The sequence below is a fragment of the Aptenodytes forsteri genome, unplaced genomic scaffold (genome assembly GCF_000699145.1).
Source record: "Aptenodytes forsteri isolate BGI_AS27 unplaced genomic scaffold, ASM69914v1 Scaffold195, whole genome shotgun sequence".
NCBI classification, from domain to species: Eukaryota; Metazoa; Chordata; class Aves; order Sphenisciformes; family Spheniscidae; genus Aptenodytes; species Aptenodytes forsteri.
In genome coordinates, this window is record NW_008795317.1 from 305,359 (window position 1) to 331,369 (window position 26,011).

At 41.3% G+C, this 26,011-nt stretch overlaps 2 protein-coding genes across 2 annotated transcripts in view; one reads left to right on the plus strand and one right to left on the minus strand.

Annotated features, from left to right (window-relative positions):
* LOC103899194 (usherin) overlaps positions 1–5,474 on the plus strand; it is a gene marked incomplete at its 5' end in the record, with an annotated part of 310,634 nt that extends 305,160 nt beyond the window's left edge. Inside the window, 4 exons of the mRNA XM_019472152.1 lie at positions 411–655; positions 2,278–2,349; positions 2,819–3,052; positions 5,385–5,474. Of these exons, the coding sequence (XP_019327697.1) occupies positions 411–655; positions 2,278–2,349; positions 2,819–3,052; positions 5,385–5,474 (641 nt within the window). The remainder of the gene's footprint in view (positions 1–410; positions 656–2,277; positions 2,350–2,818; positions 3,053–5,384) is intronic.
* A 1,006-nt stretch (positions 5,475–6,480) lies between these two features.
* KCTD3 (potassium channel tetramerization domain containing 3) overlaps positions 6,481–26,011 on the minus strand; it is a 23,640-nt gene continuing 4,109 nt past the window's right edge. Inside the window, exons 4-16 of the mRNA XM_009279578.1 lie at positions 25,745–25,860; positions 24,864–25,004; positions 23,482–23,572; positions 20,833–21,023; positions 16,802–16,917; positions 13,796–13,883; positions 13,543–13,659; positions 12,278–12,448; positions 10,956–11,111; positions 9,846–9,942; positions 8,219–8,403; positions 7,978–8,116; positions 6,481–7,622 (exon numbers count right to left, since the gene is read on the minus strand). Coding sequence (XP_009277853.1) covers positions 7,040–7,622; positions 7,978–8,116; positions 8,219–8,403; positions 9,846–9,942; positions 10,956–11,111; positions 12,278–12,448; positions 13,543–13,659; positions 13,796–13,883; positions 16,802–16,917; positions 20,833–21,023; positions 23,482–23,572; positions 24,864–25,004; positions 25,745–25,860 — 2,191 coding nt within the window. The 3' untranslated portion in view covers positions 6,481–7,039. The remainder of the gene's footprint in view (positions 7,623–7,977; positions 8,117–8,218; positions 8,404–9,845; positions 9,943–10,955; positions 11,112–12,277; positions 12,449–13,542; positions 13,660–13,795; positions 13,884–16,801; positions 16,918–20,832; positions 21,024–23,481; positions 23,573–24,863; positions 25,005–25,744; positions 25,861–26,011) is intronic.

Here is a 26,011-nt window from a genome sequence, read left to right on the forward strand (position 1 = left end):
TGCACAGCCCTGCCATGACACAGTGTTTGAGAGAATGTCCTCTGTCTGTACCGCTCTGAAATTACCGTAGTCATTTCCACTCTTCAAGGTTACTTGGAGAACCCTTTTTTTTTCGCATTCCACCTCCACTGCCTCCTTTCTCAAGAGCTGCTGATGCAGTGGTGATTTCCAGCCTGAGCAGCAATGCCAGAACTTTAAGCAGGGTCTCCTGAGGGTAGTAAGCTTTTTATTATAGCCCGCTAGCATATTGAACCATTATACCACCTTGAACATAAGTGCAAATAAGCACATGATGACAAAATTACTTAAATTTCTGCCTAATTTATTAGCGATGAAAAGGGATAGCATATTGTTAAACGCTTTCTGAAATAACATTCCCTTTCTCCCCCAATCCCTCTTGATTTTTACAGGTCTGATCTTGACAACACCTGGGGAGAAGGACAAAGCGGAGTCCAAACGTGCAAAATTCTACAATGAGTTGTGGTTTGCAGTGCTGATGGTAGTTCTAGGTTTGATCCTCTTGGCTATTCTTCTCTCCTTAATTCTTCAAAGGAAAGTCCACAAGCAACCCTATGCACGAGACAGACCTCCTTTAGTTCCACTCCAGAAAAGAACGTCACCGATGAGTGTGTATTCATCAGGTGAAACCCATCCGGTACGTTTGGTAAAATGCAATGTTGTGTATCCATCACGTTATACTTTTATCTGCCCCCCTCCCCCAAACCCACACACAGTTTTTCTTCCTCCTTCCACCATTTTGTTGCACTCGGTTACCAAATGAAGGCTGTTCAGTGTAGGAAAAGGCTGTCTGGTGTACCTATGCAGGCACAGAGAGACAGGCTACAGGTGCTTAGTCCAAAAAGAGCCCTATGGCACCTGGTCTGCAGGCCCTCAAATGCTTCTGATGCCTAAGACAAACTTTGGATCTGGAGTCACGGAAAATGCAAAGCCACTGACGTCACCTGACGTTAGCTGACATCTGCAATACAGCTGAAAAGGCCTTGGCATGCTGTGAGAAGGTAGGTGATAAAATGTGCTTTTCAGAGGAACCTTGCACGTGTTCCCAACTACCAGTTGTGGATGGCTAACCAGGATCAATCTGACAGTCTTTGTCAGGTATCCATGAAATGTGCCTGTAAAAAGCAGGACTTAGGGAGAGGCTCCGTTTCTTTCTAATATCCACCCACAACCCAGTTGGACTGCTCTAGGACGAGCTGCATGCCAGGAAGGTTTGGGGGAGAGTGAGTGCAACCAGGGAAAAGCTAAGGAACTTCACAAAATGTGCGTGTGCATCTGTGCACAGAGCCACAGCGGGACCGCTGGAGAGGTGGGAGGAGGACTGCTGGGGAGTGATAAAGAGGAAGGCTTTGTATCATTTTTTATTATGACAAGTTATAATTCTGTAAAAAATATGGATAAAGAACATGTTGCACCATGTAGCAGAGTAGTAGTGCTATCCTACCCTTTGAGGAAAAGCAAGACAAAAGGAATATGGCAATTGTTACGAGACTGAGAAAGGGAGCAGCAGTGCCTTCCGTTTCCGTGCTTCTTCCCAGGCACAGGCCGTGAGATGATTCTTCTTGTCACTTCTCAGCTTCTTTTTCCTGTGAGCACCATCAAGCAGGATAGTGACTCCTGCATCCTTCACGCATTCTGTTCCTTCTTGTCTCGGTGCCAAGAAGCTGCATCTGTGCCTCAACGAAGGAGCTCTTGGAAACAATGGGATTTCCAGCGTGCCCCTTCTCCTGGCAAAGGCTAAGAGCATAAGAAACTTTTTTTTTGGTCTCATGGTTTTGATTCCTTTTCCTCTACAGTCTGTCATATTGTGTTGTTCCTCTTGACTTTAAAATGTCTTTGCTGTTGGCATGCCTGCACAACTCCTTTCCATGTTCCTGCCCCGTCTTTTCTTTTTTTCTTTTTTTCCTTTTTCCAGAAGCTCATGGACTTAATAGAAAGGAAGATTCTACAGTGCATCAGTTGAAGGACTTAATCTGAGAAGTTAGGATAGAGCTACTATGAAGTGGCAAAATCGCTTGTGTTTTACAATTGTTAGTGAGGTTGTGTGGCAAGCAATGCTGGCTGCCCACGCGGTACTCGATGACCAGTTAAAAGTTAAATACTGCCTCATCTTTGCCAGTTCTCTTAGTCCCCCACATCCTGCTACATTGCTCCCCTTCACAGAGCTGCAGCTAATTCACACCCTCCGTAAGGAACAGACTGCACCTGCGTTGCACCTTGCCCTGCCCTAATGCTTTTCCTCCCTCTCTTTAATCTCAGTTTGAGACCATTGCTGACACGTCTGATTCATCAAGCAGTGTCACTCTCAAAAGTTACACAATGCACTTCGAGGTAGAGTTGTTAGCTTGCAGAGTTGCAAGATGCGTGATGTGCCAGGTGACCCAAAGAGCATGCACGAAGGCATCTTACATTGCATGTTTCTCCTGGTGGGTGAATGTCTTTTCCCTGGTCGTGATAACTGAAAAAGGAAGTCTGCTAACATCCCCTTGCTGTGCAAGTCTGGGCTATCATTCTGGTAGTCAAAAAATCTTTGGACCTCTGCCTGTTGGCTACTTTAAAAAAAAAAAAATTAGGGAGAGGAAAGTCCTGTTTTACAGGGTTGGGTTTTTTCCTTTTTAATATGACTGTCCTACAATGGGGAAAGGTCCATTTTTTTTTTTCCTTTTCTCCTGTTTATAACTCTGCATGATTTTTGAAGCATGAGTTTGTTCTCTTCCACTCCTGCTTTGGTTTTGTTCAGATAGAGTGTTTGAGACCATGCCCTTTATTTTTGATGTATTAGTTTGTGTCTTCCTCGTAGGGGCTGGCAGATACAAAAATTCCAGGAGCTGGTTCTCCCATGAGCAACCATAGCGTCCATATCGCATCTGGGGCAAGAAGACCAAGTCAGAGCCAGCTCAGTCGCACATATTCCCAAGCCTCTCTTCATCGTAGTGTCAGCCAGCTGCTCAACCTCTATGACAAAAAGTCTCTTGCTGAAGAACCACCTTGGGATGCCATTATTCGCAGTCATCGCACTACCGGTCGTGGCTTGGTAAGGACTCCTGTTCCTCTGTGATGCTGTTGTGTGTCAGCTGCTTAGTGATTTGTTTGTTCTGTTAGAATCATGAAAAGGTCTAAATATCAAAAGCTGCTGGAGATATAGCCAAAAGACCTAGAAGGACATGGTCAGAGATTAGATCCTCAAAATCTTTCCTGCCTATCGCTCTTGTCTGGAGCCGCTCTTATAGGATGTGAGGGGTCCACATGCAGCTGCCTGTGGTTTCCTTTGAACCAATAACTCCATGGTCTACCAGGGATATGCACCTTGAAGAATTCCCTCTATTTGGTCAACTCATAGGCTTTTCTCTCCATACATTTCAGCAAATGTACGTGTGAGGAGGGATGTCTTTGCGTCCTTCACACATTCAGTGCCAGAAGCAGGAGCTTGTGTTCTAGTGACTCCTGTTCTGTGACCTTGGACCCAATTGCTGATGAAACCTGCTCTCTGTCCTCTCCTCAGTCACAATGCAGAGATTGTGTGAATGCTCAGATCTTCTGGCATTCGTGACAAATGACTTCAAACTCTGCCCACATGGGACTAGGAGGTTGGGGGGGGGGGCAGGCAGAGTATCTGTCTTTTAATATAGGAAAGGACAGGATTGGCCAGTGTCACCAACATGGACCTGAACACACAGATACAAGAAGTTATGATTCTCAAGTCAAGGACAGTGGCAACTTCCCTTCCTCTTCGTCACCAGGAAACAGGCTTTTTAACCTCCACCCTTCCCTGAGCAAACGTGTGGGAAGAGGTTCGGGGGCCAGCGAGATGCCTCTGCTCCCAGAAAGAGCTAATAAGGTTCCTAAAAAGGGGACAGATGGGGGTCAGGGGCATGTGAGGTAGTAACAAAGTTAGATGGAGTGTGCCATTATCATTGAGCGGATCTTGTCCAAAATGCAAAGTGAACTGGAGGATGGTCTGGCACACAAATCCAGGCAGCTTCCTTGGGCTTTTGCCTTCAGGAAACCAAACAGCTAGGAAGGACTGGAACGTATAGGCATGCCACAGTACAGGGGTGCTGCTACCATGGCTGCCACACCTGCTTAGACCATAACAGCAGGACCAAGGAAGCTGGTAAGGCTTAAGTAAGAATATAGCGATACTTAGCTCTAGGCAAAACCCCTATAGGTACAGGTTAACCTTCCAACCTGCACTCTGCAGCTCATGGACTTCCTGCGTCAACGGTATTGTGACTCAGCCTTAAGTCATTTTCTCAGAGATATCACATCCTCCTGATTTAATTCCTCGCGAACTAACAGCCCACCAAGGGCGTACCTCTGCATGATCTCAGCCAAAAGAACAGCTTCCCAATGCTAAGAAAGGAAGCTCTTGCTCTATCTGCTTATCTTGTGCTAACACCACGATTTGGTTTAGCTTGCAACCCCCCCCGTACGCAGACTGCATGTTGGTATGTTAGAACTGGTTTACAGAATACTCCAATGAGTTTCAGAAGTGGTAGGAACAGGAGAACAAAGACATCCTCTCACTTTTGGTAGCAAACAACCCTGACAGCACGAGCTCAGCTGCTTTTTAAAATCAGCAACTATATGTACAAAGCTGGGCTCTTCTGTCCACCCTCTGTACACTGCTTTACATTTCCCTGAACCTAACTGCCTCTGCTCCTGCGTTCCTCAGCTACTCTCTTGCACACAAACCTCCTGCAATGCTTTTCACTCAGTTCTTCCCTTTATTACACTCAGTAGCTTAGGACTGTCAGCAAGTTTTGTTCAACCCTTTGTCCATCTTGCAAATTAATATACTGAATGGTTGAAGTGGCCCAGGACACGTACCTGCAGTAACACCGCTGGCGATCTCTTTATGCTATGGAAACAAACCATTTATTTTTCTCCTGCTTTCAACTCTTTCTCTGGCTCAATGCATTAGCATGAGTGCAGTTGGAAGAAGCTCAGACCCTCCTTTAGAAGCTTGAAGAACAAAATCTTACCTAAATCATGGGCGACGTGGTTGTTATACAAAACATAAATGTAAACATGTATTCTTTTTCTTTTCACCTCTCCAAGTTCCCCATCACACTGTAACAAACACTATTTTATTTACCATTTGTCAGATATATACAGTAATTAATTTTTTTTTTTTTTTTTAACTTACTGCTTACTATGAAAATCTAGATGGTTTGGATTCAGGTGCTTGAGCGCCTTAGGTTCTTACCGCATGCTGGGAGGAATGAGAGAGGAAAAAATGCACTTATTTATCTGACCATTTCAGAACCACCTTTTAGGGGGTGGGAAGAAAGAGAAATGAAGGAATCGCCTTTAGTCTGGTACAGCTTTGACTTACATGCTTTTTTTTTCTCCTCTCCTAACAGTATGTAGATGAAGAAGATCTTGTCAATGTCATCAAAGGCTTCAGCACAGTCACCAAGGAGCACACCACATTCACTGACACCCACCTCTGAAGAACACAACCACCTTCTCTAGAAAATGGGAAGTGGGTAACTTGCCAAAAGCAGCCTGCATGGCCTTTCGGGGAGGGGATAGGGCTGCTGTTTCCCCACCCCATGCCCACTAATTAAAAGATAAAACTGTTTGTTGGGAGGGGATGTGGGGGGGTAAGTTGGCCTTTCTTTCACCATCTCTTTAACTGTATAGTAAAAACTGCGTGTTAGCGCTGACACCTCAGAAAGGTAAGAGAACAGTTTGAAAATCCCTAAGTCATACAGTAGTAGAAGACTGTGAAGGTAGAGGCTCTCATCTTTGTCTCTCATCCAACTTTCACAGTTGAGGAGGGTTGTGGGGGTGGGAGGAGGCAGTGTGTTTGGTAAAGGAAAGTCTTTTACCTGTCCAAAAAACAGCATGTGGCTAAAAGAGGCCTTCGTGGCAGCATAGCCATGTCTTTTCCTGGCCTGACAAAGCTCCACCACAAAATCGCGTTCAGGCACAGGCGAATAAACAGCAAATGAAGGAATTCTTACAGAGTTGCTTTAACCTTTGCATCCTCTCCCTCCCTCTTCCCCACCCTCTCGGCTCAAGTCTAAAAAAAAAAATAAAAAAAGCCATTAATTAATGCTTAACTCCAAGCATGCTTTTTCAGAGGTAGAAAACCTCCTAACCCACTCCCTATTAAACACTTGCTGTCACAGTTTTCCCTTTTGCTTATGTATTACTAATCTACAGGCAATAAAATTTGCTCACCACCCACAGTAAGCTAGGAGCAAACAGCAAGCAGCCAGTGCAACACAGGTAGGAAATATCATGTCAAGGCACTTGTAATTGAGAATTATTATACCATGACACTAAACCTATTCCCATATTCATCTCTGTCCTTTTTCAAGAGAAAGTGACAAGGAAGCCCTCAAGAGACTGCCAGTTCTGTGTATTCTGCCAAGCATATTTTTACGCACACTCTCAGCCACAATCAGCAAGACCCATCATCTGATACCACACATTTTCAGAAAGCACAAGCAACGTTCCTCTGGCAGTTTATTTGGACTAAGACAAAATAATATGCTATTTTAAATAGCTTCCTCTTTAACCTGGACAAAACATTTCAGATTTCAGACAGCAGCATACAGAGCAAGGATTCCATTCTTAAGACTACAGAGGCAGCCCTGTGAATTAGGCAAAATCCAGCCAAGACAGCAGCAGCTCTGCAGAGCAATGTGTGGCTGCGTCTAAAAGGCATCTTCCACTGAGCAATCAAGTATTCCTTTAGCACCCTCCCTTCCCCCAAAACAAAAATAATCACAACATACCACATGCCTGACCATGTTTACGCAAAAATGCACAACAGTATTTTGGACCAAGTACCGTACTACATACTGGAGCATTACGTAACGCCACACATTGAGGTGGACAACTCTTCAAAGGTTTGGCGGCAGCCAGGTCCTTTCTCATAAGCTTACAATTTTCATTCTGGGTATCAGAACAAAGTCCCATTCAAGAAACAACCCACAAGACGTAATGTTATGCCTGCTACCAGCCAGAGGGCACCTGCACCTCATCTTTCCCACCAGTCATGTTTTCACAAGCCATAGTCTTGGCAGGATGAGTCATTCTTCCGGTGACGTGGTGAAGCAGCTGTCTTCGTAGGCGATGGAGAAGCCACACCAGGTAATTCAGGCCCACCTTCAGCAAGGGCTGGTGTAGAGGGCAGGAGAGGCACTTTCTTCCTTCCCAGGAAGCCAGCTCCTTCAAACCCCATTTTCTTTCTGCTTTCTGCTTTGGCTTCACTCTCCTCTTCTGGTCCTCTTCTTTTGAGATCCAGAGAACTCTCTGGCAGATGGTGAACCTCTGTACTGCAACACCCACCTGCATCTGTCATGCCTGTGCCTCGCACTTCAACTGCTGTTGTCAGGACTGCCTTCCTCTCAGCTGCACTGCCCTCCGCTGTTGCCTTCCTGGCCTCTGTCTGGCTTGAATTCCCGTTTGCAGCAGCTGCCTTTTCCGTTGGGCTTTTGCTGGATAAGTTGAAAGCCTGGAAGTCCCGGTAACTGTGAAAGCTCTCCGTCCGCCTTGCTCTTGCCAATAGAGGGCTTTCTCTGTATGGCCGCACAGAACCATACGTGGCTGTTTCATGGATTGTTTCGTGGTGCTGCAATTGGAGGCTTCAAAAAAAGAAAACCAACAACCAAGGACAAGAAGAGCAGATATTAGGCTGAGAATAGCAGCCGGTTCTTCTGCACGCCCTGCTCCCACCCACCACTGCAACTCCCACTAAGAGAGCATCATAACCCCCACACAAGGGCTTCCAGATCACTTACTTCCAAATTCTCGTATGATACTTCAATCCGCACACATATAAACCAACAGAAATCAAGGCGTACGTGTGTGTAGTTCAAGACACTCAGGGCATGGATTCAGGGGCTCAGCTACAGCATTCAGGTCGCCAAACCCCGCTTTGCCTACCCTGAAGGGTAAAACCTTTGGTGTCTGCAGCAGGTGCCACCCTTGCTGACCTACCTGGAATTAGATTCCCGAAGCCGGTTTGGCTGAACTACTGAGGTGGCAGGACTGATGTTGGGTGTGGCACAGCGAGACGTACTCAAGTCACACTGGTCAAGTAACTTGAGCAGCTCTTCCTCTGTGGGGCCGCCAACGTCTGAAAGAGACAGCTCTTAGTGCCCAAGTCCACTTACCGTAGTCATGCACATGTGAGGACAGAAAAAGAATGACATCACAGTCCTGGCACAACAGAACTTACCTTTGTCTTCACTCTTATTAACCATGTCCATAGCTGTGGTCAGGTCCCACATCTGGATGCTGCCATTTGAATGCCCAGTGAAGAGGTAGCGGCGTGGCCGGGAGCCCATTCTGCTGGATCCTTCACATTCTCGCACAGTAAATGACGAGATGGTAGTACAGTCAACTGCCTGGATCTCACAGATCCTACAGGAAGAGAAACCCCAAGTTACCAAAACAATTGCACCTGGCAGAGTTTAGTCAGTAAAGTCAGTACTGTTTTCATCTTCTGAGAAGGCACCAAACTTGCCATCAGAAAAAGACCTTTCTTCCAGACGAAATTCCTTCCCCTGCAAGACCAGCATTGCTGCTCAGCTGCAGACAGTACCTTCCCGCCCAATCCCTCTGCAGTCTCACTACTTATTTTTATTAGGGAACCCCCATACGTTCGATGTCTATTTTCAGTTTGCAATGGTTAGAAACCTAAGGCTCTCACAACAATGACAGCAACTAGTCCCTTCATATGCTAGACGCTCCAGGAAACTAACCTGCACAAACAGCACATTTAACCATATAAAAGATATGCAAAAAAAATCCAAGGACGATAAATCCAAGGTTATCTATACATATAACTTTTGTCTTATGACAACTGCAATATCACTTGGCATGGTAGATCTCCATTGGTTTCTTCCCTTTATTTTAGTAGCTTATGTGGGGAGTGAGAGGAAAAGGAGTCCCAAAACTAAGCTGCTAAGCCTGACTCCACACCAGAACCTCACATATTCTGGGTAATTTGTTTTACTGGCCCCTTGTATTGAGCTTTTTACCCAGGAAGTGCCAAAATAAGTCATCTAATAAAACTCTCCACTACATACAAATCTAGCCTGAAGTAAGGGGTGGGGGGGGGTGGGGAAGGCACATCAGTAATCCGCAGGGCTTCTGTCCTCAATTCAGATGCCTATAGTGTTAAGGCATGAATGTTTTCACCCAGATTCAAAGTTGTTATTCTTGCATCTCTTGCCTAATAAGAAGCATAGAACTGAGATGCACCATCTTTTCTGATCTCTTGCCATCTTCCTAGCCTAACCGGAAGAAAAGCAGCTTGTGGTTATTTGGCAACTTTTTTTACTACATTGGCAGCAATGTAGTAGAATATTATGAAGTCAAGCCTAAGTAAATAATTGTGTAGCTGACCTAGAAGACAGCCTCTCAGTTTTAAAGGTTCCAATATCTTCAAAGACAAGTGCAAAGAAAGAGAGAGGCTGCTTCCCTGTCTACGTTTGTGAGCAGCATAATCCCTGCCACCAGCAACTTCAGCATTAGTTTTGCAATTTAATGTTAGCATCGTACCATGGCTGAGAGGTGCAGATTCTGCATAGGCACACAAATGTTTGTTTTGTGAGCTCAGCAGGTGAGCCATCATGGAGTCTCTGATACCACATTTTTTCAAAATGCCATTTGGCTTCTAGGTAACAGACTAGATCGTTAAGTACAGTTCTGTTACTAGCACACAAACCAGAGTTCAGCCAGAGCTGTCAAGCACATTAGAAACTTACTAAGTGCAACCGCATGCATCCCCAAGGGATGGGAGACCCCACCACCTGAAGAGTCCTGCTCCCTTCCCGCTTAAAAACCTAACACGAAGGTACCTTTTCCCAGTTGAAGACAGCCTTACAAAGAGCTTATTGGTGATGGGAACAACTTTTTGGATAAACACCTGTTGATCATCACGTTCACCAAAGGGTCCTAGAGAAAAGACGACAGATCACTTTTTTGGGGGTTTTTGTTTCAATTCCCTCACCACCTTCCCCACACAGTCCTGAAGACCCAAACTCATATTATGATCACTGCAACTTTAAAGCATCGGGCCCAGGGAACCAAAGACAACTAATAGCTAGAAAAAGCCATCTAATAGTTAGGAGCCTCTACAGATACAAATCTTAAGGGTGTTTTTTGTTCATTTGTTTTAAAGGACACCCATTCCTGAGCTTCCTGTATATTCCTGGAGGAATTCCTATGTCAGTACAGACTTTACGTTAGGCCTCTATAATAATAAGTACTTTCTTATTTTGTAGCTCCTAGATGTCTAAATGCTTAATCAGATTTCTTGCCATAGGACTGACCCCACTCTGTGTTCATAGGGCATCCTATTCATCAAAGGTTCATTTGCAAGACTCGGACCACAAAAGGAATCTAGCCTATCTGTCTACTCACATTTACTGACATGCATTCCTTCAGTATCTTGCTATAGCAATGTGCTAGCACCATTTGCCTCTGTCGTTTCAAGGCTTCAGTAAGCTTTGTCACAACTTCAAATTCATTTAAGAATTTTTCACATGTGCATCATTTAACCCCAACTGAACAGTGAACTGGAATTTGCAGTAGACCCAAACCTTGTTATGCTCACCTGCTTTAATACAATCTCCTGTGCTTTCTGATATTCTCTAGTTAAACCAAAAGTGAAATGCTACATCAGTTTGCTCAAGGAAGAGGTATAGCATCTGTGATCGAAAGTTTTTCCCTACTCTTTTTCTCACCTTCAGAGTAAGCCCTTTAAGTGTACTCACTCTATACAGCCTAAATAGTGAGTATTTCCAGGTGAATCTTACAGATCTCTGCCATCTTTTCAAGGGGGGAGCAGTATATAAGAGCTTACACCCATCAGCTGACTTGCATGTTATAGGGTTGAAGGTCTGTTAAACCTTTATGAGACCAGTGAATGTACAGGCTCAGCACAGCACATTCGAGAGACATCCTACCAATGTCATTTCCAGAACAGTAACTGCCATGACTCTCTGCTTCCTCCAGGGATAAGATTTTGAATGATGCAAGAGGTGTTGAGCCTGGCTGAGTTGAAATCATGCCCCGGAACCGAGTCACAGTCCATGTCCGTACATGATTGTTATCAGCGCAAACTAGAAAGGAAAAGATGTACAATGACATTTACAGAGGATGACAAAACTTTTGAGATAAACTTCTCTAATGATTTCTATATGATAGTTTTTCAAGATTGAGCAATCAAGCAGAATTTAGTCAATGTCAGGTCATATAGCACCTCCAGACAATTATCTAACAATCTACAAATCGTTGCTGATGTCCTGTTTTCTATTAGTTTTGTCTCTTCCCACAGAAATTCAAGAAACAAACTGAGGCAGGTGGAACACAACATTAAGGTCTGACTGAGTCAGCACCAGTAGCCTACAGCACACTTCCATCCTCTGTGCGCAGATGCTAGGACAAGACATGTCATGAGAGCAGTCTGGCAGCAGAACCCTGGTCACACAACAGTGCTCATCTATTTCATTCATCAGTTACTCAGTTTTCTACATACTGATGTGCCCTTTCCCGGCACCAAGTTGCAGGGCAATGGATGACCTCTGGGCTGTTTGTTTGCAGTATAATTGGATGCCATGTTTCCTGTTCCTTTTTAAAAAAAAATGGGGGTAGCAGCAGAAGGTAAAGCTGTTCTCTGTCATGCCCTGGTTGCTGGATTCTGGGTGAAATAGATTCTTACAGAGGGAAGAGCGATTGCATCTTCCCTGAAAGCAAGACACTTTCCTGAGCATAAGACAGGACAAACAGGATAGCACAACAAACACTGGGAGACTGCTGAGAAAAGAAGAAACACAGACAGCCTTTGGAAGCCATGGGAAGGCTTTTTCTAGGGCCCAAGAGGAGATGGTGCACATTTTGCTGCAACCCAGAAAGCTCCTGAAAGGCTGTTAAAAGAAGACAAGTCCTAAAGGACCTGCCCACAACAATAAGACTTGACAGGGATACATTTGTTTACAAACCCTTTTATTTCCACAAATGGCAACCTTGGAATAAGACACAAATGAAAGAGTTAGTTGTTTCAGTATCTGGTCAAATAAAACCTAGGCCTTTTAACTGCTAAAGGCTTTGAAGAATGCTTACTTTAAGAAAGAGGATCCAAGCCAAAGTAGCCCCTCCCCCACCCCCAAATCTGTCCAACTTATTTCTATCCCACGTGGGAACAATGCAATTTATAAAGCAAATACTTCATTGCTCCGGAAGAGGGGAGAACCGCCAATACAAATTTGTGCACAGAAAAAAAGATTACCTGACACAAGGTGTTTCTCTGAGAGCATGATCTTCGTAACAGGACTTCGATGAACTGTGAAGGTCTGAAAGAGCTGAGGCCCAGACCCAACTGTTTCAGGGTGCTGTACAATCACCCTCACTGCTCCAGAGCTTGTGCCATATGCAATCTCAATCCAATTGCCACTTACACCTAAAGCAAGCAAGAACACAGTTGTTCCCCCCAGGAATGAAAGCTTGTCTTACTGGGGCCAGGGAATGAGGCAGTAGAAAATAGTATTTCTAAGCTTCCACAGTAAGATAGATATTTATTTTAAACACTGTTTAGTCATTATTTTCCCATGAACAGAGAGGACATTTTGCCACTTAAGAAACCCAACATTTGTTCAATCCCATACTACACTCTTCAACACCGTCTTAACAACAGCCTTCTCTCCCATTCTCTCCTCCCTCCTGGAAGTGAAAGAAGAGATGGATAAAGTCATATGACTGGAGATTCTGGCACTCCTCACAGTGATATGGTCAACACGTGCCACATACAGTTTATTTTTCTGCCTTAGTGGGAGACAAACGGGAAAGCAAGGCAAGAGCAGGGAGGACTGTAGTTAAAAAGGTCACTCTGGTATCGATACAGTTATGTGAGTAATCACTTTCTCCCAGTCTGTTTTTTGGGGGGTTTTGCTTTGGTTTGGGATGGGGTTTTTTGTTTGTTTGTTGTATTTTATTTTTTTTTTAATTTAAAAGATAGCTGCACTGTGATTGCAAAAGGGTGTATAGACACAATAGCTAAGCATCATTCAGCTGCGTATGGAAATGGTTTTTAGTATATTGGTTATAAGGTTAGACACAACAGCAAGGTTGTCTCCCCCCCACCTCCAGTTGACCAGAAACTATTTCAGTGAATACAACTCATTATCTAAGTGCATATCTTGTGTAAAAGGCTTAAAACCAGCAAAGGTACTTTATGCACAAGCATTAATATATGATGCATTATGTTATTACATTATACATTAATGTATAATGCATGATGTACAAGCGTATGCAGACATACATGTAAGTACATGTACCTATTTATACATATGTACAGATGTAAGGGGAAACAGTTACGCCTAGTGTTCATCATTCATTTGAATATGACTAAATGAAGAAAAATTCATTGTTTATGTCAAGGGCTACCTTGTCTGCTTTAGCTCTGCTATGCAGCAATAGAAAAAGTCCATTTAGAAAAAAGGTAAAACCCACATCGGTAACAGACTCTCACCAAAGAGACAGCGATAGAATACTGACTTGTTTTAGGTGTGAGGTAGACACTGAGCGCTGTGATAGCATCATTGGAGGGATCATGGTACAATTCTGTCACTAGAAGATCATTGTCTTTCATTCGCAATGGGAACTTCTGCATGTCTGTGGGGAAGAGGCATTTGTTTGTTACTCTGAATAGACAGAGTTGTTCTGATGCAACTTAGACCAACTACAGAGTTTAAGAACAAAGCTGCTCAATACCACCTCCTTTTTATTCTGCCCTGCCCCCATTTCTTACCTATATAGTAGATAGAGCCATTGTTACAGCCCAGCAGCAGAAAAGACCCAGCAGTATCATAGCTTGTGATAGGAACAACATCCTGAACCTAGTGCAAACAGAAAGGAAAAAAAATAAAAATAAACAAATCAAGAAGTTAGGTTGCTACTTTCTCAGTTTTCAGACACTTTCAGTACATTTTGTTGAAGAACACCTGAGTTTGGTACTGGTCTGAAGCTGTTGTGCACACACTCGCACATACAGTGGCATTCTTAAAGTACTGCTGGTAGATCACATTCCTCTACCAAACTGGATCTTAAGCCATGGAGTTCAGCAGAAGCATGCAGACAAGTTAGAACAACTGTTCTGGAAGATCCTTCTCCATGTGAAGGCACAAAGTTTAGAGCGTTGCAGCTAAACCACATCTTCAAAAGAGGATTTTTTTTCCAATACGCAAAATGAGTGTACTTCACACTTTCTGTCCTATCCCTTCTTCCCTTTCTGACAACTTCTTAAGAGGTTGCTGGGCAAAGGAACTAAGTGTTGCCTCTCTAAGCCTTCCTTTACCCCCAGTTCTTGTGTCCCTCTGCCAGCCTCTATGGAGATCTCAGCCTTCAGCAGATATATAATGAGGGGAAAAAAAAAAAAAAATTATTGTCCCATTACAACTTCCCACTTCCAATACACATCCACACTGAGTAAACTGGAAGGCAGCCCTGTCATATTTTACTTACTGGTCTACAACTTAAGGTAAGGGATTAAGAATGTCCTCTCTTTGCCCTCTAGGATCAAAAGGAGTGCTTATCCCCTCAGGTGGGACAGAGATCTCAAGGAAAGAAGAAAAAGTTTAGCTTATCCTAGGTATGATCCCCTATCTCAATCAATTCTTTTTTGCTTCAGCCCTGAGGAGGAAAAAGCCAAAAGCCATTTTATCCAGAGCACTCAAACATGCACAAAGTCATAGCATTTGTCCTGTACTCCATATGTTTCAGTCAGTCCACTTAATGGACACTGAATACTAATTCATGGAAATTTCAGCTTAAGTTCTCGTTTCTCTCTGACCAGCAGCATCCTTCTGATTGCTTCAGAAACTTGCAAAATCATTTGCAAAATACCTACAATGAATCTGTTGAATAAAAGCAAAACAAATCAACCAAAGAAACTTCCCCGCACCCCAAAGAGCTAGCACTCTAAACCAGTACCAATTCCTAACCTAAGGAAAATCTGTAAGCCCCTAAAACATATTCTAAGCCTATCACTTAGCCCTACAGAGAAGGCTGCAACATGAATATAGCTTCTGCATATTTTCCTGGGGGTCAGATTTACATCTTCAGGGTGCAATACATCAAATACAAAAATCACAGTTTAAGGAAGGATAGCTTTGCACAAACTAAGCCTCCTTAAAGTATAACTTAGAAAAGCATCAGGAAAGAAAGCCTGAAAGGAAACAAAGTTGTTGGTCTGAAATGGGGCACTGGCACATTCTGTTCCTCAAAACCTCTCTCACTGCAGCAAGCATGATTACATACTAAGTCCAGAGCTACGGGCAACTCATGGAAAGCAGTTACACAAATATCATGTATTCTCATGAGGAATTTGAAGATCAGAGATACAACCCTGACACTTAAGTCTTTATGGGGTTCTTCAAGAAGAACGTGTTCTAAAGGGAGATGAAGATCTCTTCTAAAGGAAGATTTTTTTTTTCTCCTTACTAACAAAAGAGCCTGAGGTACAGAAAGCACCTTGAAACTGGTTGGATTTGGAGTTTTTTTGGGTTTGGTTTGTTGTTTTGGTTTTGTGTTTTTGTTTTGTTTTTTAAAGGGAGTCATTCTCATCCTCTAGAAAAAAAAATAAAATTAGAAAGTCAAAAAACTTGGTTTTACAACATCCTGGCATATAAGCCCCTCTTAAAGATTTTCTACTCTTCAATAAGAAATGCTTTCACTAAAGGAATAGTCAGTCAAACTGAGGAATTATTAATGCGATCAGAAAGATTTCTGTGGCTCCCCCTGGAAACAAAGAAGATGAATGGGACATCAGTTTTTATTCCTTATGACTTGCTCCTTTAGAAAAATATTGTCAGACGCCAGCTTGTCACATAGCATTAAGTTGTCTCTTAACAGAAGATTTTGCAAGGCATCAATAGAGCTTTAAATAACATTTTGTTTCATTCAAGACCATGCTAACATGTCTGCCTCTGCTGCAGAAGCAGTGCTATCCCATGCTTATTATCTGTGTTATTTGTTAGCAGTACTGTCACTTAAGGGTTGAATCAGAACTTAGTCAGCAAACAGTGCAGCAGCCTCAGGTCAGTTCTGCCTCTTGGTATTTGCAAGGCAATTTGGGGATTTTTATTGCATCCAGGTTTTGTGCCAAAGACGTACATCTATCTGGCTGTGTTACAAGCTTTGTTATTCACATGAACGCTCGACTGTTTTCTCAGACTCATACAGACTCCAAGGATCTCTCTATTTAATATGCATTCTGACAACAGGAATAAAGTCAGTGCAGCCAGAAGCATCCATGTGCAAGACAGACATCTTTAAAGCACCATGTATATTTCTGCTGAAGAAGGGTCTCCCATTGTAAAACAACTTTTGAGATCCCCAGATATCAGACTGGCTTCTTAAGTTGTTTTCTTCTTCTTTCAGACAGTGCAGAAATTGCTGTCACACATTCCCCACAATTTTTTTTTTTATTTCCTATGACCCTAGCGAATTTTTACAAAGTTAGTAATCCACAACGAAGTTTAAATATACACACACTTGACATTTATTACCCCAAATCACACCACGTCCTTTTATTTGAAAGCCTAAAAAGCATGCTTGGTAGTACCACCAAACAATTCAACAGTCTGCTCACAGGCACAATACTCAGATACCAAGGTGGCAAACTCCATAACACAAGTCAGGGCTGAAAACCCTGTGACAAGCATTTCATACATGCTTTTAGATTATTTTATTCTCTTTTCACTAGAGAGACATACCAGCTCATTAAAAGCGATGCGGAAAATTGAATTGAACACACCTGCCAATGCTGAGTCACAGCGTTCCACACTCCTACTTTCCCTGTATGGCTTGTAGCCACCAACTGGTTGCCAATGAAGAAGAGAGCATCTACAGGGACTCCAAGACTGAACACTCCTACAAAAAATGAAGAGTCTGTGAAGCTCATCTAAAATAAAGAGAAAAAAACAGTAACAATGGAATCTCTCCACTATTATCATATGTCACATTTATTACAGTAGCAAGTAAAGAACAGCCAAAACTGGGTGTGCAGTGTGCTAGGTGAGGTACCATTCAAGCAGCAAACTGGGTTCCATTGAATTAAACGGCAGCCTGATGTCATCTCTGCTGATGCAATCATTGCTTGGGAAGGAGAAAGGAGGCAAGAGAAGGAAGAGCCCATGCGAAATATGCATTCCTTATCTTTCTACACCTGTCATGTTCTCAAATGGCTTTATACATCCTAAGGCATTAAAAAATAAATAAAAATCCTATTACAGCAAGCAGGATTTTTTGTGGTTGTTTTGGGTTTGGGTTTTTATCTGTGACTGTTAAGTGTCATTTAAGAAGCAGTAATTTCATGGTTTTTGCTAGACAGACAAATTTATGCCATACCAGTTTGCAATTACCTTTTAAAATATTACCAATTCTCACCGCTTTTTTTTTTTTTTTTAAAGTCCAGTCAAATAGACATAGTCTGAAAATATATTTTAGAAACTAACTATAGCTACAAGGTTTCATCCTTATTCTTGGGAAAAGATTGAACAACCCCAATGTGACACTACGTGGATACATTCAAATTTCTCTTTTAGCAGAAATACTTGAACCCAGAAAAATAAGCAGCCTGCAAAAGCCTATTTCTTTCTTTCTCTTTTTATCTCCAGATCTTTAAGTTTGGTTACAGTCCATGAGTAGAGTACAGGCTATTAAAAATTGATACTATATAGGGAACCAGTTTCACCAATCATCACATACTATTCAAAATCTGGAAGATAAGACTTACCAGCAAACGCTGGCCTTCCAAATAAAGCAAATGTGGCATCAAGAACATTTCACTTAATAAAAATCAAAACATTGCAGAACATGACAAGCATTGATGACTATGGTTATAGCAGACCTTAACATCTGAGCTTTTCCACAAAATCCGTCTTCTCTTTAGAGCTTCCTAGTCTCATCATAGATCCAATATGAATATTTTAATTGAACTGCAAACTTGGATAGCATACTACATTTTGTACTATTTATTGTACCATGTATTTAAGAGTTACAGCAAACTAAAAAGGTCTAAGCTAATTTCCAAGTTTGCCAGCTATGAAGTCCAGCAAAGTGGCCCTGTAAGTAACTTAGTTTGTAAGTAATTCCAGGCTATGTTTTACTGCCTGGTAAGTACAAAAGTCATTACTACTGGGGATACATTACACTACCAAGTGTCAGGCTTCACTCACGAGTTTCCTATTCCATACTGCTCACTCTACATATTTATATTATTCCTCACTAATATACTTTAACTGCAGCAGACAGATATCTTCAAAACAAGACTACCCAATAGCTGGAAAATTTCGCAACATTGTTTTGGACAAATTCAAATGAACAGAGTGTCATTCCCAACAAAGAAGCAGCCCTCTGTTACACCCCAAGAAGGAACCTCAGGAAGCTCAATATATACTTATGTTTTAATTAGAATGCTAAACTGTTTTCCAGGTCACAGTACAATCATTCGATGCAGGTAAGATTCAGCAGTACAGGGCACATGAAAAAGGCAGTAATAAAAAAATCCACAGAAACAAGTAGAATTGATTACTCCAGAGAAGGATGAGGTTCAAGGAAATCAAGGAAGACAGCTTGAATGGTCTGGAGGAATTTGAAGTGTCAGTCCTGCTTAGGCTCAACAATCTTGAGATCCATCCACAGGGGAGACAATGCTATATGTAATGACAGGCTCTTGTCTAAAGGGTCCCTCTCAGTAAAATACTGCTTACAGCAGCAATCCGGCAGCAGTGTCTTATGTAAGTAATATTGAAAGGAAAGAGAGCGCTCTGGGAGAGCTCTATCACAAAGATGCCAGCCCACACAATTTTCTGAGGATGGTGTCGCCAGGCTCCGACTGTTTGGAACAAGCAGTTTCTTTCAGAAGATGATAGCAATGTACTATACCTCTAACGCAAAGCAGGACTGCAAGCATTTGCCACTACAAAGAAACAAGACAGCTATATTCAAGTTACTACTATTTAACACAAGCATATTTTAGTTTTTTTAAACCAAGCAGCATGACCTAGTATCCAAAAGAGGAACAGTACATTTTGTTCAATGTTCAATGTCAGACTAAAGATTCAATCCTGTAGGCACTTTCTCTCTGCTCCCCCTGGCCCCAAGTGGCATTTCCTTTGTTTCACGAAGTCACTTCAATGCAGTACAGCCTGTTTAGCAAAAGTGCTTCCTTCAGTTTTGTTGCCACTTTCAGTTGTAGTCTGTTATCAGAACCTTATGATATTGGCATATTTTAGAGTTTTTATTTGAAGTAAAAGTCCACTTATGGTTTTTGCCGCTCTTTGCACTTGATTTCCAAAAATCCAAGATTGCTTCACGTATCTTATTGCAAATCCCAAGGTAACACAAGCAGCTAAGTCAAACCAGAAAATGCAGGAGGAATGTAATAGCATAGTACTTAAAGCAACACCTATTACAGGAGTACAGCTGTCACGCTAACTCTTCCTTGCCTTTAAGATTTAGTCAAGGGGAGCATAACAGAGGAAAAGGCTTCTCAAGTACAATATTTACTCCCTGTTTAAAAGAGAGATTTCACATCCAACTGTTAGACACACCTTTCAAATTTATTTTTTTTAAATACAATGAAAACTCCTTTTCTGTTTTGCTGACCATGATTACATACAAGAACTCTATGAGTCACAAGTAAAAGAGCAGTATACAGCTGCATTATCTCATGCAAGACCTTTGCCTTTCCCCATATTCAAATCTGACTTGGTGCTTCCACCCATTCAAGCATGAAAAGCAGCAAGAGCCGTTAACATAGCTAGAAATTGCCCGAGCATCTGTCAAGTAAGCTCCTCCTTTAAAGGCACATGGATCAAAACTTGAATTTGGTCATTTTGACTTTAATTAATGACCACATTAATTCTCATTACTTCAACTATGGAGATACATCTATTAACAAATTAACTCAGCATTAAGTTTCAGAGAAAAGTGTCCACATAAGGAGATTGCTGTCATACTTTGTTAGCAGTATCCACTGCCCGAGGAAACAGACATTACTGGCATAATAGTGGTGATTCAAACACCAGGGATTAGGCTAGATGAAGTTCCTAATAACGTCCTCTTCGCTGCCTCCCAAACTTGGCCTGTATTCGAACAACAGTGAGTCAGACAAGCCATCAGATTAGTACCAAGGAATATTTATTTCTGAAAATGTCTTCTTGCTATTTCTGAAGCCTCCCTAATTGTGTCCTTCAGCGCCAAGGTGTAGAAGCAGTAATTCCTGTAAGCTTAGGGCAGTAGAGCATGCTTTTTCCCTACCTAGACACCCAAGTTATAAAATGAAGAAATTTTCATCTTCCAAATTCGACTTATGAACTACATTTGACAGACAACTGAAACCTTTTCATCATATCCGTGTAAAAATACGGCTTTAATAAGACAAAGGAAAGAAAAGAGCAGAATCTCTCAGTATCTGTTTCCATCTCGGAAACTTAGTTCCTTTGTACTATGGCCTAGATTCAAATGCAAGTCCAGGGAAAAGTTTAACTCTAATTTGCATCTTCACACAAAAACCTCAGGCTGAACTGAACAGTTAAGTATTAGTATCTGTTCAGTAAACAGACTACTTTTTTATTATTCATCTTTTTGTTTTTGAGAAAGGATTCCTCTAGCATGACAGAGAAGTAAGTTAATATGCTCCAATATGTTGCTTACTATAGCTTGTTTTGTCACTTTGTGAAACTGATTACCTAACACATAATACATACCTCAAAATAAGGTCACAGACTTCTTTCTGGTTAAACACACACACAAAAGAAAAACCCAAGCAATTATAGTTACCAATTTCACTGCCACTACCACCATCTTGAATGCTCCACAAGATTATGCTACTCTCCGAGGCAACTGCAACCATCTTATCCTTGTCTCCATGAGGTCCTCCAACCACCTTAGCGTTGAGAGCCACTCGCTCAATTGTCCAGTCCAGATAGGGACTCGTGAACACCTGCTGCCACCCAGATGATTCTTTAATTCTGGAAGGGCAAAGGAGGGAACAGGGAGCAGAGGTTAGAGATTCAGAAACAGACATCTCAGTCTAAGCCTGAACCAATGTGGATGATCCAGCCAAAAGCTTGGGCTAGCCAAATGCTAGAGAATGAGGCTCAGCATAGCCTTTAGAAGAAATCTCTATTAATTTCCAGAGGCAAGGTGTCTCACATATCATGTAAGACACCCAGTCATGCTCTAGCATAAAGCTGTGCTATCTAGTCACATTTTGTGTTTAGTGTACACTGTAAACAGACTATACTGAATTGACTATAAGCTTTATTTTTACAGAATCATTTGCCTGTGCAATTTTAAAGACTTACATGATGCCAGAAAAGCACAATTTATCTGATTTAATTTTAGGCAAGAACTTCGATATTTCACAACTGTGCTAGAGCATAGTAAGTCTAAGCAGTTAAACCATATAAACGTTAACATGGAAAGCAGAAACATATCTATAGTATTTTTTGCCATTGTTGCCATTCTTTCACTTCAGCATTGTATCCCGCCTGGAGATGAAGCACCGCAGATCACTGTGCTCTAGTGATACAGCATGCAGAAGAAATTGTAGTGAAGTGACTTAAGAGCAGGCCTGCAATACCCATAAGCCTTTAAAGGCTACCAAGACATTCTCACAAGCTTTATTATCAAGTTTTGAAGACTTCTGCCATACTTCAAAGGGGAAAAAAAAAATACTATCTTTAGGATGCACTGTGCTTTGCTGTAGCTTTTTACTCAAATAATTATCTTAAGTATTTCAATAATATCTGTTACAAGCAGCATAAAAGAAAGTCACAAAACTAAACATCTGAATATATTTAATTTCTTACTGCATGGGATTCATTGTCCAGTCCACTACAAATTACCACTTACTTTGAGAAGTGATTCTGGCTAAAATTCAGATGTTGCCCTTACATTAAAATGATCCTGACAAGAAGCTTAAAAAACACACCACTTGACTGCAGCATAGTACTATAAGCAAGCTATGTTAAAATTTGTGGGTAGAGGGAAGTCATTTTAAGTGCATTCTGTCTCCTCAAGCACTAGATATTCAAAAAAGTCTGGGCAAATTCACTTGTCAAGCAATAAAAAACAGACAGGTACTAAGATGCAGCAGAGAGGGGAAAAAACTGTTACCAAAGCTATATAAGAGCAGAATGGAGGAGGGAAAAATTCCACCATTGTATTCCTAGAGTTCTTGCAAGTTCCCGAAGAAAAAAATATTCAAATCGAGACAAGACTGCTACCTTGAGTCACTAAGAAGGAAAGCAGCATTTTAAATCAGCATATTGACCTGTGCCCTCTTTCAGCAACCATTCAAGTCTGACATGCTTCATCAAAAGCATCACTAATGACTTAATGAGACTTGTTACCATTGAACTTAAGTAGATTACCAAGCAGGAAAGAGACAGAATCTTTCACTTAAGTGAGCTAGCATCCAAGGAAAACAGTCAGAGATAAAATCCTAAGGAGGGGACAATTAGCACAAAGACAATTGCAAATCATTGCCTCTTTCTCCAGTCAGACTATATTAAGCATAATTGAAAACAAGAACATTAAGTAGAGCAAGAGGAGCCACATTTAGTACAAATTAAAGCAAAACAAATTGCAGTGGTGAATACAAGAGACAAGTTAGATGTGATTTAAGTTACAAAGTTTAAGCAAGTAAATTAGTATTCTTTACAGTGAAAAAGGCAGCAAACGATGGCTTCAGCTTGGCAGTGAAGAAAGAAGCTATTCACATTACACTCTTTATTCTCCCTTCTGTTTCTGAACCACACTATTACAGCAGTGTTTGGTTTTGGCAACAGCTCTTGTTAAAACATTACTTTTCATTGAAAAGACAGCCACCAATTAAATCAAGACTACCAGATGTGAACTAAAAACAGCTTCTGTAATATGAAGGTGTTACTTATCTTCGCCTGGCCTTAAAAACTAGCCAGTTCCTTTACAAGACGTTTAAAGACTTTTTCAGCCATCCAGGTGAAGTAGCAAGTGCTTAAAAGTTCTGTTAAGCCAAAAAGCTGAAGTTTAAGACAATCACTTATGTAGCAAAAATCCATTAAACTGTTTCAAGTTCTTTGACAGTCTAACTTCACAGACTGTCTTCAAACCCATATATAGTAGGAAGAACTTTTTAAATGAATCTTTCCTCTAAAAGCCTGCTTTAAAAACAGGCCTTTGAAGCAGTTAAATTGGAGTCCATTACTTTTGCAACAGCATCAAGAGTTGACAAAGCAACTAGAGTTGACAAAGGAACAAAATTTGAATTCCTATCAAGCAATTTATTTGCACGAGCTAAAGTGGCAATTCATATTTATAGGAGCAGACTGAACGCATGTGATCTACTGTCATTTCAGAGTAAAGCAAATTTTTTGCTTTGCTCATAACAAATTATGGTATTTTTTTAGATTCCTGTAACCTGACAAGCAACTATATTCATACCTGTAGCAAACAGCAAAATGGGCATAGGCAGCTACTATCCAATTGTGGTGGCCAGCTACTATTAGGACTTTCCGTGGGTCCACAGGAAATCCTAAAAACAACAACAAAGCTAAAGTCAGTCAAGTGATGGGTATTAGAAGATGCGCAGAGACACCTAGAACAGGATAGAGTTCTCTGCTAGGATACGCAACAGAAACTTTGATAATGAAGTTTCTCAAGAAACATTTTCAGCTAGATTCTAGTTAGCAATATTACTCCTCACAATCCTTACAACTATTACAGTTCTTACATGGAAGGAAGACACTTCATCTCAGTCACTACAATGCAAAGTGTTCATAAAGAGAAAGAAGCAAGCACATGCCTCAGTTTTAAAGCCTGCCAAATTGGTAAAAATTTGAGCATTGTTATCAAATAAGAAACAATGCTTTCTTTCGTAAAAGTTCTTTCCAAACAGTTGGTACAACCTTGTATTATTGTTCCAGACTGTTAAACTGAAATTTCCAATATCTCAGAATACCTATAGCTCCTCCATTTATTATCTAGTGGGAGCATGCCTGTTTCTGATCTATAAGTAAATTAGGTTTGGCAGAAGTGTTGGATGGCACTGGAAAGCAGAGGTTGCAGTGCTTCCCCGAGTTAGCTCTCAACCTTGATACGCTAAAGAACTAATACCTAAAGACTGCATCTTCTATCTCATTTTCCCCAAGACTACCCTCTTCCAAACCTGCAGCAACTCACGAAGAAGAATCAGCAATTCATATCCAAGGCTTATTTTTATATTACCAGGATATAGATTCACCTTTTAACATACTCTAGATTTTCCTAACACTGCTACAATTTACATGACTGTAACAGAAATATGACACTTCTAACAGCATCATTTTGCTTGCAAAGTCAAAAGCTGGAAAATGACAGAATTCAAGCCTATCTTATTTACAGTTTTTATATATTTTATATGGAAAGTACGCTAGTCAAACAACTGAAGACTACCTTTACTCTAAAAACTCGTCTCTTGCAGGGCAAGAGAGGCACCAGGAGCAAGAAAGAGGTGCAAGAGCAGGAGGGAGGTCCTGAACAAAGACCAGAGAGACACTGGTCTGTCTGGTTTTTATCATGGCTTTAGTACAGTGTGAGGCATTTCTCTAAGGGGCCATTCTAAGACTGTATGAAGAACTTCGCCTTTGTCTCAGCCTCGTGTCTTGATTGTGCAGCAGTGAGCCTTAAATACTGTATAGGGAGTAGTGTTTAAGTAAGTGTTCAGCAATTTAAGATAAGACAAATGTAGAATAACAGACTGAAACCAGAAATAGTCACTCAGTTTTTATTTCCCAGTGACAGTCATCTTTGCAATATGTTTTGGTTTTAAAACTGACATTCCTCACCTAGCCTGACTGTACCTTCCCCAGTACCAGCAAGTGTAGGTTGGACACCACCTCCATGAATCTCACTTTCAGAGCCATTTTGACCAGTTCTAACATCAGCCGGTGGCCCAGCAGTATTATTTATTTTACGGTTGGGAATGCCTATAAAAGAAAAGAGATGTTTTGTCCCACTCCATGAAGTTTAACAAAATAACAGATATTCATTCACTTTCTTTAACAATATAACAGATATTCATTCACTTTCAAAATACAGGATTAATATTTATACATTTTGATCTAAATTCTAATTCATCTGCTATAAGAATGAGGCAGTATCGTAACACTGAAACAGAAAATGCTTTTGCTCTCTACGTTGACATTCACAATTTAAGGAACTATCTTCAGAAAACTCGTCAACAATTGGCTAGATATCCCCTAGACTTCAGGTTAACATATGAACTGTGTTCATCTCTACAGAGAAATAAAAATCTAACAAGTACTCAATATTGTTAAGGAAAGCTCATTTGTGCTGATTTGTCATTAGACATAGGGCACCTAAAGTAACTGTACCTTCAGAAAGAAGAAAGCACTCCATGCTGTTAACATTTAACTGAAATGTACTTGAAGAACCTCTGCTCTACTACCAAATACAGCCTGCTTAGTATTAACATGCCACTCACCCCCCGCCCAGTACTCTAAATATGCCATTTCATACAGCATACAGATAAAAGCCTTGTTTTTTAATCAGAACCATGTTTGATCCAACCATTCATCTTAATCTTTCCACAGGAAAGCCTTCTCTGGACAGTTTGACAGCTAGAGTAACTACCTCGGCCAATTGCCCCCACAAACTAAAGCAGTAAGTGACTGCAAGCAACATCAGACCATGATTACAGAAATACCTGGAGGAGGCAGGTAGCCATGAAAAAGGACACTGCCACAAGATGAGCGTTCCAGTTCTTCACATAGTAGCAATCTTCTCACTAAGGAGGAAAAACAGATATGACCATAGCTTTCACTTCCCAGGAAACATTATGTTATTTCAAATAAAATTCTGTATCAGTAAGTTTGAAAATCTTCAGGGTCACAACTGCCCAGGACTTGTAAGTGGGTCATTACTATAGTAATAACTGTGAGATGACCTCATGTTTTAAAAAAAAAAAAAAGAA